General features: G+C 32.1%; 1 protein-coding gene across 1 annotated transcript in view; it reads left to right on the top strand.

The window, feature by feature from the left end:
* LOC134685088 (trifunctional purine biosynthetic protein adenosine-3-like) overlaps nucleotides 1–14,995 on the top strand; it is a 49,569-nt gene that overhangs the window by 21,703 nt on the left and 12,871 nt on the right. The window contains exons 8-11 of the mRNA XM_063544505.1: nucleotides 11,942–12,029; nucleotides 12,658–12,743; nucleotides 13,914–14,082; nucleotides 14,497–14,713. Of these exons, the coding sequence (XP_063400575.1) occupies nucleotides 11,942–12,029; nucleotides 12,658–12,743; nucleotides 13,914–14,082; nucleotides 14,497–14,713 (560 nt within the window). The remainder of the gene's footprint in view (nucleotides 1–11,941; nucleotides 12,030–12,657; nucleotides 12,744–13,913; nucleotides 14,083–14,496; nucleotides 14,714–14,995) is intronic.

Raw genomic sequence — 14,995 nt, 5'->3', positions numbered from 1 at the left:
ACAGAAAATAATTATTACAAATATTCAATTACATCAGTGAAACAATTAACATTTAAACAATTAGTCAAATAATCATACAAGTAAGTATACCCATTTATATAACAATACAGCACAGTATTATCAAATATAACACATTTTCAAATGAATTTAATTTTGTGCCTTCTCAGTCAGAAATAAAAATTTCCCTTTATTTGTTAAGTTGCTTTACATTATGAACAAATACTGGTGAGCACCCAGCCACTTTAAAAGGGGGTCACAACCGAGCATAAAAAGAGGGACGAACTATATGTCCCTATTCAAATGCATTGATTGTCTAAAAAGTCTAAGATTCGACGGTTTTCTTCAACAATATGGTTTGATAAATTTCTTTCGAAACTCATTATACTTTTCACATACTAAAATAAAATGATATTCATCTCCAAATACTTGTTTATCACACATATTACAAAATTTTGGAAATCTCTCAATATTATAAAATCGACAAGTTTCTATATTCAAACGGTGAGCAGATGTATGCGGTATTTTCAAATAAATGATTCTATAAATATAATTTTAATACAGCATGATCTAAATAAAATAGTTGGGGTCAAATACATCTATGCAACAAACATTTAGGCGATTCTTCAAAAAATTAGTTCATATCACTATTGAAGCTACCGTTTAATCTATCTTTGAATTCAATTAAAAACAAATTCACATTTTTTACACCCTGATGTAACCGTACTTTTAAAGCGTAGTCATCCGTATCAATAAATTGTTTAATATCAAAATTGAAGTGCATGAGTATTATTAACGTCTGGGATGAATGTGAGAAATCTCTATTGATGGGAATAAACAAAATTTAGCTGAATTTGTATTATTCAAATTAGTGAAAAGGCAAGCTAGTGTGTGTGTTTAAAATGATATTGTTGGAATGGATTTATAACATGAAAAATGTGTGTAACCGATTTAACGTTTACTTGGACTGCGAATTTGAACATAATATATTTGTGAAATCACATTCTACAAGATGGCATATTTTGTAAGTACTTTAACCTTTGATTCTAATAATTCTAATACTAGTATCTTTGAATTGCATTTTATAGCTGACTATGGGCTTTGCTCATTGTTGACGGCCGTACGGTGACATATAGTTGTAAATGTCTGTGTCATTTTGGTCTCTTGTGGACAGTTGTCTCATTCGCAATCATACCACATCTTCTCTTTTATATTTATAAAGCTATAACTTAAAACTGTCATGTGTACATGTTTCAGGCTCGTGCCGCTGAAAGAGGTCTCCTTTCAAGTTTGAAAATATGTTAATAGGTTGGAAAAACTATCAGAAATATATATATGCACTTATAAATTAAATGATGAAATGATGTAAAGCAAGACTTTAGTTAGCGTGCTTGCTTTGTGTTTTTTTTTTTTTTATTGTACAATCATTTTGATAACACCGAATTTAATTCAAATATAATAATTATATAAATACAGGTTAAACTATGCCGATACATATTGTAAAGATGTCAACCTTATTAACAAAGTTTGTATAAACAATTATACAAAAAAAAGCAAGCAAGTAAACCAAAGTTTTGCTTTGCGTGCATTAGGAAACTAGCTGTAAAGCCTTAATTTAGCCGACTTGCTCAAACAATAGATAAAGTAAGAGACGGATTTGATCAAATTTAACATACGGAGGAAAGTTTGGGTTTAAAACACTCTAAATAAATTCAATAGAAATTTCATTTATTTCAAATGTATTCCATTTAATTTCTTATAAATCGTATAGGGATCTTTATCCTTGTTTTTTTTTATCCTTTTCCATGACACTTCACTTCTAATTACGTACATCTTGATATAAATTGAATCGTTGGTTTTCCCGTTTAAATGGTTTTACACTGGGGCCCTTTATAACTTGCTGTTTGGTGTCAGCCAAGACTCCACGTTGAAGACCGTATTTTGACTTATTTTTATTATATACTATTATAAATTGTGACTCGGATGGAGAGTTGTCTCATTGTCACATACGACATCTTATCTTTCTATGGCTCAAATCGAAACGAGACGGGACAAAAAGGGATAAAAACACACTTTTTTAATATATTTATAATGGGCTTAATATGAGTCAGAAAAGAGTAAAATAGTGGGTCGCGTTGGGGTATAAGCGTGACGCTGAATTGCCTATTTTTTTTGTAAGCGTGACACGTGACAGTTAAATGATTGTGACAGGACACGGAAAAATTCAAAAAATGAGAACTGCATAGTATAAGCGGGATACGGGAATCTGACAAAGCAGTAAGTGGGATCAGGTATCAGACCCCCCCCCCCCCCCCCCAAATGATACCCCAGAATAAGATATTTATTTATCTTCATCATATTGTTACACTCATGCCTTCAATAACAAATGTATCCCATGCATGCATTTTCATATTTTTGGTCCTTTTTTCAAGTTTGTGGTCTCCAAATTTATAGACAAAAGTCCTTATGGATATTTGTGGTTCTTTGACATGCTGAATCTAACCGTGTATCCAGTTTAGGGATTTTTTGCCAAGTTGTCGAAATAGCCCACATAGAGGTCCAAAGGGTCTAAGATCATCAAACTGAATTGTAGCATGCATGTCGTGTACAATTACCCAAATGTGCATTGCTTGACCTCTGTGGTAGTATCCACTCGCGGATTTAGAAATTTTCATAAGTAGAGCCCAATAACTGCCTAAGAGGGGGCCCGGCCCGCTCCAGTGATTCTATAAAAGTAACCAAATGTTTTCCCAAAAAGGGGGCAACCCCCTGTCTCCCCTAAATCCTCCTCTGGTATCGAGCTGTGCATTACGGATCATTTTTTTGTTTCAAGGGTGCTCTACGTCACGTACCAATGCAAACAAAAAAGTTCGCCCACACATCTTACATTTCATGTTTTAATGACTGTGGATAATTTATGTCACACACCGTTTCACCTTATACAGTAAAAATCATGCAAGCAACAATTGAGTCAAAAACATTTATTCTACCAACAACTGTCTTTTTTTCAGAATATGGAAATTAAAACAGTTGAGGGTACAACTGGGAAAGTTAATCTTTTATAAGCTTTTCTGTCACTATTGCGTTTTAAGATGCACATTTCTCTGTTCGCAATGCAAGTGAATGTATTGCGTGGAAGATAACGTCCTCAAATGTTCTCGTCTCTATTTTTCACAGACTGCACTGAAACTCCGCAATATTAATCTTTGACTTAAAAATAATACAGAAATATCTTTTAATTATTTTTTTTTTAATCAAGGAAAAACGTAATTTGAAGAATACAATATGACATTTTGAGAAGCGTTTTTGTTACAAGTGTGAAAAGCTATATATTTGATAAAGAATGAATGAGGAGTTTGTATTTCAATTTGAAAATACATTTATCATAAATTCTAAAGTCTTCAACTAAGTGTACATTTGTTTCAAGTGCATTTATCACATAATTCTACAATAAAAATTCCTCGCATCTTCGAAAATTCCACATCAGAAATGACTGCACTAACAGTGATAATTCATCGCATCTATAGTTAAAATGGATCGCTTTCAATAATCGATATAATATATTTTATACGTATATCGAAATGTGTTCATACCAATTGTACCGCTTAATACCAAACCCGCGTAACCTTAAAAATTAGGACATAACACTATCAAAACATTGCAGTTTTGTTCATTACAGATATTTTATCATATCCACGGTTGAATGGGTCTCTAAAAACACCGCAAAGGACCTCCTTTGTGCACAAAGGAGCACAAAGGAGCACTAAGGACCCCAAAGAAGTTTGTTAAGGGCACAAATGACCTGAAATTCCCTTTAAAGCATAAAATTACAATAATTCCTGAAGAAAAATGTGAAAAAAATAATTAATTTCAATAAAAATTGCGATTTTTATAATGTACGATTTGGTGTTGTCACCGGTATCGGTTTGGAACAGAACTTATATTCGGGCTATGTGACAGCTCGCGTATGTGAATTTTTAAATAGTTATAATATGATATAACTGATAAAAACCTCAATTATTTTGTTGATATATTTTTTTTTTTTACGACAAGAGACTTTATCAAAACTACGAAAATCACGTAAGGATATCGAAAATTGGGTTGATTTTTTCAATTCGTATTTTTTTCAGAAATGTCAATACACACTCTGTTTTATCAAATTTTATTCTGTACAAAACAGTTACGGACAGAAAGTAACAGAAAAAAGTCACAGGACTAAAAAATCACAATTCAGTTTTGAGGTTTTGAGGTTAGTTTTCTTTGAACACGAAAACACTTTTTTTGAAAAAAAAATGTATTTTTCTTGAAGTTTTATTTATGAAGCAACTTTGTAATAAAAATTTATTTAATAAATATCAATAATTATTAAATAATTGTTACGAAAACAAAATATCAACGAGGCTTAAATGGCTTCATTTTGCCAATAAATATATATCCTCTGCATGATTAAAAAATTAATACATTTTCATTTATCAAGGTTAACGAGCTCCTAAACTTAGAAATGAATATATGTTAAAAAATAAAAAGATATTTCAAAATATATTTAACAATTATCAACAAAATATTTGACTTTTTGTCCTATCAAATTTGTGACTTTCTGTCCGTTTACCTCCTCGGACATATTTCAGACCTAACTTGAAACTGTCTTATGAAGGTCTAAGTAAAGATATCCTAAACTTGTCGCAAGTTCTTTAAATTTTCAAATGGATATAAATCTTGACAAACAGTGTTTGCTTTATTTATTTATTTTCGATTTCATGTCCAGTCTGTATTTATATCGTATGTTTGTGTTTTCTCAATATTTTTCAATACATCCGTATATACCGATTACAGAACACGGTTCGTAAATCTTCAACTTTAATACCAATTTAACTCGAGACGGGTTTTTATTTGTGAAAAAAATCAATATTATTTCGTTGGAAATCACTTCCCCCATTTCATAAATAATTTCAGTTCCTTTGTGCACTTATCAAACTACTTTGTGGTCCTTTGTGCTCGCTAATACTTACATAATTTTCGTAGTTTTGGTAAAGTCTCTTTATTACAACAAAAAATTTTAAGCATACTAATTGACGTTTTTATCATTAAAATCAGAGACATATACTCTCTGTTTATATAATATTATAACTGGTTTATCGCATAGCCCGGATATGATGTCAGTTGCAAACCGATACCGGTGACAACACCAAATCGTACATTATAAAAATCGCAATTTTTATTGAAATTAATTTACTTTTTTTACATTTTTCTTCAGGAATTATAATAATTTTATGCTTTAAAGGGAATTTCAGGTCCTTTGTGCTCTTATCAATCTTCTTTGGTGTCCTTAGTGCTCCTTTGTGCACAGAGGAGGTCCTTTGCGGTGTTTTTAGAGACCGCGGTTGAATGCACAATATCCCCACCAAGAGAACCGTCTATTGTCTGTTAGAGGAGGGACGACAGCATAGATGTCGTGTGCAAAAATAATAATCACTTGGTACGGTCAGAGACATATATACACATATATATGTGTATATATTTCTCTGGTACGGTTTTAGCTTGCATATTGCAATTTTGAATAGTATAGATCGATTCGTGTTTTAAAATCAAATAAACGCTAAGTACTGCATTCCTAGATATCAGAGCTATGCAAATTCTGTAATGAGATTGAGGACGAAAAACACTTCTGTCTCAAATGCTCTAAATATAACTTTTATAGAAAAAAAAATATTTTAACTCAACGAAAATCAATTCGGAGTGGAAAAACACTGCTAAAGATGACACATTTAAACTTAGAATATTACTAAACCCCACATCTCACAGTCAATCAAAAATACAGTTTCCTTAATATGAATCATTAGAACTGAGGACGGGAGACCCAAAACAATAATTTGAACTGCTTCATTTTGTATTTTAATATTGTACTGTTTATACTGTATTCTTTTATATATATGTTATGTTTGTCAGAGATCAGTTTTTTTTATTTATATGACAATAAAAGTATTTGATTAAAAAAATACAAGGCAAACGTTTTGTTAATATTTCGTTAGACATCATTGAAATATATAACAATTTTAAAGAATATTATTCATACACACAAAAGTCATTATATTAAAATTGAGAATGGAAATGGGGAACGTGTCAAAGAGACAACAACCTGACCATAGAGAAGATGTATATATGTTATGTTTGTCAGAGATCATTTTTTTTTTATTTATATGACAATAAAAGTATTTGATTATAAAAATACAAGGCAAACGTTTTGTTAATATTTCGTTAGAAATCATTGAAATATATAACAATTATAAAGAATATTATTCATATTATTCATACACACAAAAGTCTATGAAAATGAGTGTTATTTGTGCAAAGGTCGACTTCGTTCTCTAGTTCTATTTTTTGTGTGTGAAGAATTAGTACAATACAACTGTTTTTGTGTCAAATACAGGTGGGTACGAAATAATAGCTTAAAACCTTTCAAACTATTCCAGTAATCTCTCCATGCCGTATGGCATAGGTTATGATTAGCCCTCGGGGAAAACAGTCAAATGTTGGGATAATTATGACAAGTACGTGTATTCCCGACAAACAATGAAATTACCACATTCGTTTATTACGTGTACATGAATGCATTTTGTATAACCATTTAATCTGTATCTATATATATATAGTATAACTGTATAAATCACCCATGCAGGAACATATTTATAAATAGTTAGATTTACTGTTACCAGATTTACCTTTTGTATTTCTTGACACGTGTGTTGTGAGGTTGATTTATTTTGAATAACTAAATAGATAAAAAAAAATTAACGAATAATATTACATAATTGTAGATAATACAATATTTGGCTGTATGACATTATAAGTAATAACACGGGCCATGCTTGTAAAAACTGTGTGATAGTGGTTAGTTCGTATAATAAGTCAACGTTCGGTATACGTCAGGGACTCTCTGTTTTACACAAGGAATGGTGAAAACTAAAGACATCCAAAACCTTTGATTTTAAAAAGTTAACATGGAACTATTTTATTGCCAATCAGCCAATTATTGTACAACAAAATAATATTTTTGACTCATTGGCACTCATACAACAAAGTAAAACTTCTTATAAGCGTGATTTTTTAATCAGCGTGCGCTACTCGGCACGTGACCAACGGCTTAATGCAAATTCCCAATCATCACAATAAAAAGGGTGAAACAGCTTGTATACTTTGAGCTTTCAAACTAAATGGTAACCCTAACCCCCAACATAGAATGGTTCAAATTTTGAGTTGAAGCCGTTAGACTGCTCTATAATTTGATATAATTTGTCTCGGTGGATCCAGGGGGGGGGGGGGGGGGGGGGGGTTCCGGGGGTTGGACCCCCTTTTTGGCCGATCAATGCATTTGAATAGAGCATATACTTGGACCCCCCCTTTACTCTGGGTTGGGACCCCCCTTTTTTAAAATGGCTAAATCCGCGCCTGATTGCAGTACACTGCACTGTGAGTATTTGTTAGATAATCACGCGCGATTTTATCATTTAAAGGAAATGCTTCACGAAATAACTAAAATCAGTTTATTTGTACTCGTAACAAAAAGGAGAAAAAAATTGGGCTGCCTCTCTTCAATTGTGTCTAGTTACCAAAGTAAAATCAAAATTTATAATTCTCTGACAATGCACATGGTGATATATTGTATATGTCATTCCAACACTTACACTTGTTCTTTTATTTGTGTGGCTATTTAATGACCATGTTAATTCAAAGCTTGGATTTGCATCCTTCATTTCCCAGTACTCTAGAATTTCTACATACATATCACAGTAAATAATTAAAGTTGTGTGTTAAACGTCAATGCGAAAGCAAAAATTCCATAAAACAATTTAGAGGGCACAATTGTTTCTTTCGTCTGACAGCAGGTATACACCACAGTTATCGTAAATTATAAAAACATATATAAAAAAAACATTATTTATTTTAACACAAAACAGAGAAAAGAACTGATAAGTGCGGGTAATCCATGCGCCTTTCCTCCCTGATGTTTCGATATTTTAAAAGATAATTATTCTTTTATCCATTTTAACACGTGAAAACTACACCAGTGAGTTCCATGTATGTCACAAACTTACAGCTGGTCCTGAATATGCATGAAGTATTTGCCACTGGACTTTAAACAACCAACAATCAATCACACTACAACTTATAGTATATATAGTTGTGAAATACAAAATGTTTATTATAATTATACAATTAGCCAAATAAATAGAATACAATGATACACACTACTTTATATAACTGACACAATTTAAAGGAATACTCTCTAAACTATACAAGTAGAGAAGCGAAAAGTTTCTTTTGTATAGTAAACAAACTTCCAAACAGTACATGTTTTTAATGGTTTTCCCTGCGGCGCTCAAATATTTTGCATGGTCTTTTAGTGTTTAGACATATATGACATTGTAAGAACCATTAACGTGTAATAGATTCAAATTCGTTATTTTGCTCAAGATAAGAAAAACAAAGACATGTATATTAAAAACTGACGGTCAGACATCACTATTTAAATACGTGTATACACAAATTCATTAATTCTTTATTAACGTTTAGCCCTACGACACCTTTTTATTAAGAATGATAATGAAAGTAATTGTAAAATATAATAGGCATGTTCTTTCTTACGTTATGGATCATTGATTTTGTTACCTATTGACCCGGTTGATTTCTAGCACGTGCCATTGAACTCGACCATTTTAACTAACACAGATTTTTTTTTTAAATTAACGCCATTCATATATACTAAGTACTATATACATATTATATGAATTAGAAAATAAATATTATAAGGATACAACATTGTTTGAATGAACATTTTTATATGGTGATACTTTAACAAGGTCCCGACAAAGACTGAATGCAGTATCATGATCAGCTTTCGGGATCCGGGAAGTCTTTTATTTTTATTTCCCGGATGTCGAGAATATTTTTTTCCAAGTTTAATAGAGAAACTCGAAAGAAAAAAAATAAACATAAAAAAAGCAACAGATTCACGGTAAACTATGACATATATCAACAGATAGCGAATTCAAGCAACTGTAATACATAAAACAAAAATATGCATGTGTTAATTTGCCTCCGTTGCATTTCTGTGGATTGTCTCATTGGCAATCATACCACATCTCCTTAATTTTTTTAGGTTACGTTTACAATTTTCCGTTACTATTTAATCTTCAAATACGAAAAACATTTTCACCGGTGTTCACAACATTTTAAGGTTAAATTTATGGCATACATTTTGGTGTGTATACAATAAACATACGTCCTTGCATTTAATTATCAATATATATTTATAACTAATATTTATTATAAAATAAACAACATAATTATATAGACGAATAATTTATTAGTTATTCCTCAACAAAACAAGAAAAGAAATAAAAAATCAACAGAAGATTTAATCTTTTTTTTTTTTTTAATTAATCAAAATATACTTCAAATAATAATATTAAAATACATCTATACATATTAATCTAAAATGCATTATCGAGTAGAAGGGGCGCAACTCGTGGTATCAAACCGGTATACTGAACGGATCCAAACAGGGTCTGAACATTTTGAACGTAATTTTGTATCCATGGTCTGTTTTGGTCTGACACGGTCTTAACGGGTCTAAACAGCCCACTAGACGATTCAGTCTTTTCCGTCTTGACATGCCTTAACGAACTGATTTACCTGATGAGGCTATCGATCTGAAAGGCGACTTAACGATCTTAAATATCTAGACAATTTTCTCTAGCGGTAAATCCAGTCAATCAAGATGTGATCAGACCAAAATGACCGTTTCAGACTGAAATCGTGCTACTAGTGTTGTGGATGTTCAACCTTTGCACGGGTGTTATATAAAATAGAGTGAAAATATTATCTGTAAATATGCAATATTCTGCATTAAATTTATCACTCTAACAGATGTGAAATGTAGAACTTAAAGAGACTGCACCAGATTCCTTACACTTCTTAATTAATTCTTGAAACAACCATTTATATTGACTGTACTTGACACAAATTGAATTGACTCTTTACATTCTTGCTTATACACCTTTAATCAGTTGACATTCTTTGTGGATGTTCAATCTTTGCACGGGTGTTATATAAAGTAAAATGTTATTATATTATCTAAAAATATGCAATACTGTGCGTGAAAATTAAGTAAATTCTCATTTAAATTCATCCAAAACTATCTAAATACGTAATTATAAATAGTTTAAGCATGTCACTAATTCAGTTTGCTCCGTTCTTTTACGACTATTTTAAAAGTGCGTTTTTTTGCATCTACCTAGAGCGCTTCGATCCAAAAGAATTGCCGTATTTGTCCTATGAGAATCGAAATAATTCATGAATATATCTAGATTTTACCACTGATTATCCCTTTATGCCAATATTTGTCATAAAGGACCAACCCGTGGTAAAATCACGATATATTCAATCCCCCATGAATTATTTCTTAATTAATCTATGAAATCATTACTATCATTAAAATAAACGACATTAAAGACAACAACACCCATCATTTACCGCATGGTGATTAATTTATTGTGGTCGACATGTTTTGCCAACAAGTGTGGCGTCTTCAGGACAATATTATACATGAAATCAAACAGTGAAGTACAAATTTGGAGGTTGTGTGGTTCGTAGAACAATAGAGGTTGTTGTGACGACATTATAGATATAAATAGAAAGTGAAAGTGAAAGTAAAATAAGAATCTAGTATAGTTAAAAGTGAAAGTTAGTCAATAAAGTTATTAATGAAGTGGTTAGCTGCTATTCTTGCACGTCTGTGTAGTGGTCCTCATAGAGGTTTCTAGTGGTAATATTGTAGGAATGATGGAAGTAGCTCATAAAATGTCAGTTCATTTCCAAATTGGACATCACCCCATTGGCCATCCCGTACCAATTCAACTGGCTTCGCTCCGAGGGAGGTACTGCTTCCATTGAGCTAGTAAAAGGTGAAGTGTATGATTGCCACAATTTTGGGAATTGAAATCTTGGTAGATATGTTCATAAAAATTAACTTTGCTAATAAAATGTCCGTGGATCAGATTTTCTTTATAAATATGGTTTGTGGTTTATGTGGTTCATCTTGGTTCTGGTTCCTTCCTTTTTTCTCGAAGTAAAATGGATGGTATGCCGAATTACTTTGACTTTGTGTACTTATGTATGGTATGTTAATCTTCAGTGATGGACTGCTTCTTCCTTGTATGTTTCTGTGGTTGCTTCTGTTTCCAAATCTCTCCTTCTTTTTTCTCGTATCGGGTAATTTTCGGGAACAGATCGAGAACTTTTTAAATGGTCTGGTTTTTCGTTCATGCTGTGTGGTTGTTAGGTACAACGCTAGTTTGGCAACATTTAAAACATTAAAATAGTTGACTTGTTATTGGCAATTATGTTATCAGATTTTCTGTTCACAAGGCATTTTTGAATCTTAAGTATTTAAAAAAAATTGTACATCAAAACTTAGGTGATAGGTTAGATAACATCCAAATTCAAATCCATGGATATCTAATTAATGACTTAACATTACTTACTGTTTTGTGAATACACATTTAGATTTTTCACTGCCCTGTAGATTCTGGTCAGATGCAGTAATTCTTGGTTGATCTGTTCTAATATCTCCCTTTCATGTTGGTTTGGTCACTTCCATCAGTGATTGGTCATCAAGAATGATGACGGGCCACCTAAAAATGTTTTTTTCTTTTGCCTTTCAACTTATGATTAGTCTTGGTTCTTAACCTTGAAATAATTGTCAGTTGAAAAAATCCATTGTTTTTATTCACTCCACACTTGTTTTTCTCTGCAATGAACAAGTAAAATTAGTATTATACTACTATATTTCCCCAGCAAGGAAAATAATTTGTATTCAAATACGATTCTAATTCATTCAGTTAATTTCTTCAAAGTATATATGGTTATTTTTTTATTATTTCAGATTTCAACACAAGAGTTACAAGTTATAGAAAAAGAGATAATACTAAAAACAGTGGTTGGATTAAAGTCAGAGGGCAAGACATATAAAGGTAAATTAGTGTGTGGTCAGAGAGATAAAAGAAAGATAGGTCATATATGCATTTAACAAAATCCAGTTACTGGTTGAATTCTACCAATTCATAGAATAGCTGTTGCTGATCTTAAAGTTTTGAGATTAAGTTATAGTCATGATTTTAGACAGGAAACAGACTTCAGTTAGGTAAGAATCTTAACATTTATTTTAAGATAGGTAGACTGTAATAAGTGAATGTTATTGATGCTTCTGTCCTTGGTGTAAAATGGGGTTCTGGTGATTTATAGTAGAGAAAAGTCATTTTTGGTTCAAACCCCAACATGCCCAAAGAGCTGTTAAAAAAATTTCTATTCAAAATAAAAAAAAAACAAACATTTTCATACCATGAAATTCAAATATAATTTTTGAAGTTCTTTTGCAAACTCTAAAGTTTTCAAATCTTCATTGTTTTGTCTTTTAAATTCTAAAATATCACTTAAACAATGATTAAGTTTTGACCATTCTGTAATAAAAAGCAACCTGTCCAATCCAAAAAAAAACATGAATTTTTGTTGCATATTAAAATTGCGTCACTGACTTCATGACACATTAGAGATAACAAAATGCATGGTTAACATAAAACAAACTTTATATATTTTGAATAGGGGCATTGTATGCAGGATTGATGTTAACAAAAGATGGACCAAAAGTTTTAGAATTTAATTGTAGATTTGGAGATCCTGAAACACAGGTACAATTTTGGTTTTAAATTAGGTTAATTATAAATGTTATTGTTCACCAAGGTATAAATCTCTCTAGTCTTGGAAGAGAGGGGACAGATACCAGAGAGACATTTAAACTCATAAGTCAAAAAATAAACTGACAGTGCTATGGCTAAATAGAATAAAAGACAAACAACAGAAAACAAAACACAACATAAAAAACTAAATATTGAGTAACATAAACCGCCGAAAAACTGGGGGTGATCTCAAGTGATCTGGAAGGGTAAGGTTGAGTAACATAAACCGCTGAAAAACTGGGGGTGATCTCAAGTGATCTGGAAGGGTAAGATTGAGTAACATAAACCGCTGAAAAACTGGGGGTGATCTCAAGTGATCTGGAAGGGTAAGATTGAGTAACTTAAACCGCTGAAAATCTTGGGGTGATCTCAAGTGATATGGAAGGGTAAGATTGAGTAACATAAACTGCTGAAAAACTGGGGGTGATCTCAAGTGATCTGGAAGGGTTAGATTGAGTAACATAAACTGCTGAAAAACTGGGGGTGATCTTAAGTGAACTGGAAGGTAAGATTGAGAAACATAAACCGCTGAAAAACTGGGGGTGATCTCAAGTGATCTGGAAGGGTAAGATTGAGTAACATAAACTGCTGAAAAACTGGGGGTGATCTCAAGTGATCTGGAAGGGTAAGATTGAGTAACATAAACTGCTGAAAAACTGGGGGTGATCTCAAGTGATCTGGAAGGGTAAGATTGAGTAACATAAACTGCTGAAAAACTGGGGGTGATCTTAAGTGATCTGGAAGGTAAGATTGAGTAACATAAACCCCTGAAAAACTGGGGGTGATCTCAAGTGATCTGGAAGGTAAGATTGAGTAACATAAACCCCTGAAAACTGGGGATGATCTCAAGTGATCTGGAAGGGTAATTGATCCTGCTGCACATATGACACTCATGGTGTTTTTCCTATCAAATATGTAGAAACATTTAGACAGGACAGACTTTGTTAAATAAAAAAAATCAAATGTTCAAGAAAAGACAATTTTTGTCAATCCACAAAAGTTGGTTCTCTCTAAAATAAATAAATCAAATAGATTTGTGATAGAAATTAGGAAGGGGTTTAATTCTATTACGCCAACACTTCTACTGTATTTTCTATTTACTGTTTCTGTATTGAATTTCAGACCATACTTCCTTTGTTGGAATCTGATTTGTATGATGTGTGCAAGTCTTGTGTTGATGGGACATTAAAACAACACCAACCTGTATTCTCACAAGATAAACATGTGGCTGGAGTCGTTATTGTTAGTGGTGGCTATCCTGAATCTTATCCTAAAGGTTTAGCAATTACAGGTAGGTTAAATTAGGGCCAATCTTATAAAAATACAGCCCAAGTCTCCATGCTAACAAGGACCTGACAACAACCTGTTCTAGTTTTTGTTCAGGGAATTATAACCATCAGCCATGGACATAAATGCACCGTGTAGGACAAACTCTAAATCAATCAGAGTTCACCTTGTTTAGGACTTTTGAATATATAAATGTTCTAAATCTTTTTATTTGGATGTTTGTTATTAGTTAAGCATTTTAACATATTTCCTGCCATGATAACTATACTTGTAAATAGGAGGAAAACAAAGGGAAATATTTTGTTTTCTTTCTAAAGTAGACTCACCTTATGAATAAAAGGAGATCTAGTCAAAAAATAATATTGTTAATATTGTTTGGGACTTAAGCATATGTACTTGTAATCTTTTCAACTATTAGGTATAGATGTTGCTGAGAAAACTGGTTTACAGATATTCCATGCCGGTACCAGTTTAAAAGATGGGTCTACAGTTACAAGTGGTGGACGAGTGTTGGCAGTAATTGCTGTTGATAGAACCCTGAAGACAGCTTGTGAGAGGGCCACAGACGGGGCCAAGTTTATACAGTTTCAGAACAGTTTTTACAGAAGTGATATTGGATTTAGGGTACTTACTAGGTATATTTATTAACCCAATTAATTTTAAAATTATTTTACATACACTTCTAACAATGATCAGTTTTAATATATTAACCTGACCAGTGCAAAATTATCCTATCAATTGACCAGTTTAGAAAACAGAATTTATAAAATTTTTGCATTGTGAAATTAGTTACTTTCCCTCAACATCCAAAGATGACATGGGGCTGCTATGGGTTTTACTTTGATGGAACAGCAACTTTGGATTTTTGAAACACAATTAAGGAAAAAATATAACACAAGCTCCTTGATAAAAGTTGT

This window comes from Mytilus trossulus, chromosome 9 (assembly GCF_036588685.1).
Source record: "Mytilus trossulus isolate FHL-02 chromosome 9, PNRI_Mtr1.1.1.hap1, whole genome shotgun sequence".
Taxonomy (NCBI): Eukaryota; Metazoa; Mollusca; class Bivalvia; order Mytilida; family Mytilidae; genus Mytilus; species Mytilus trossulus.
Note: the sequence above shows the minus strand (reverse complement) of the source record. Positions and strands in the feature narration are given on the sequence as shown.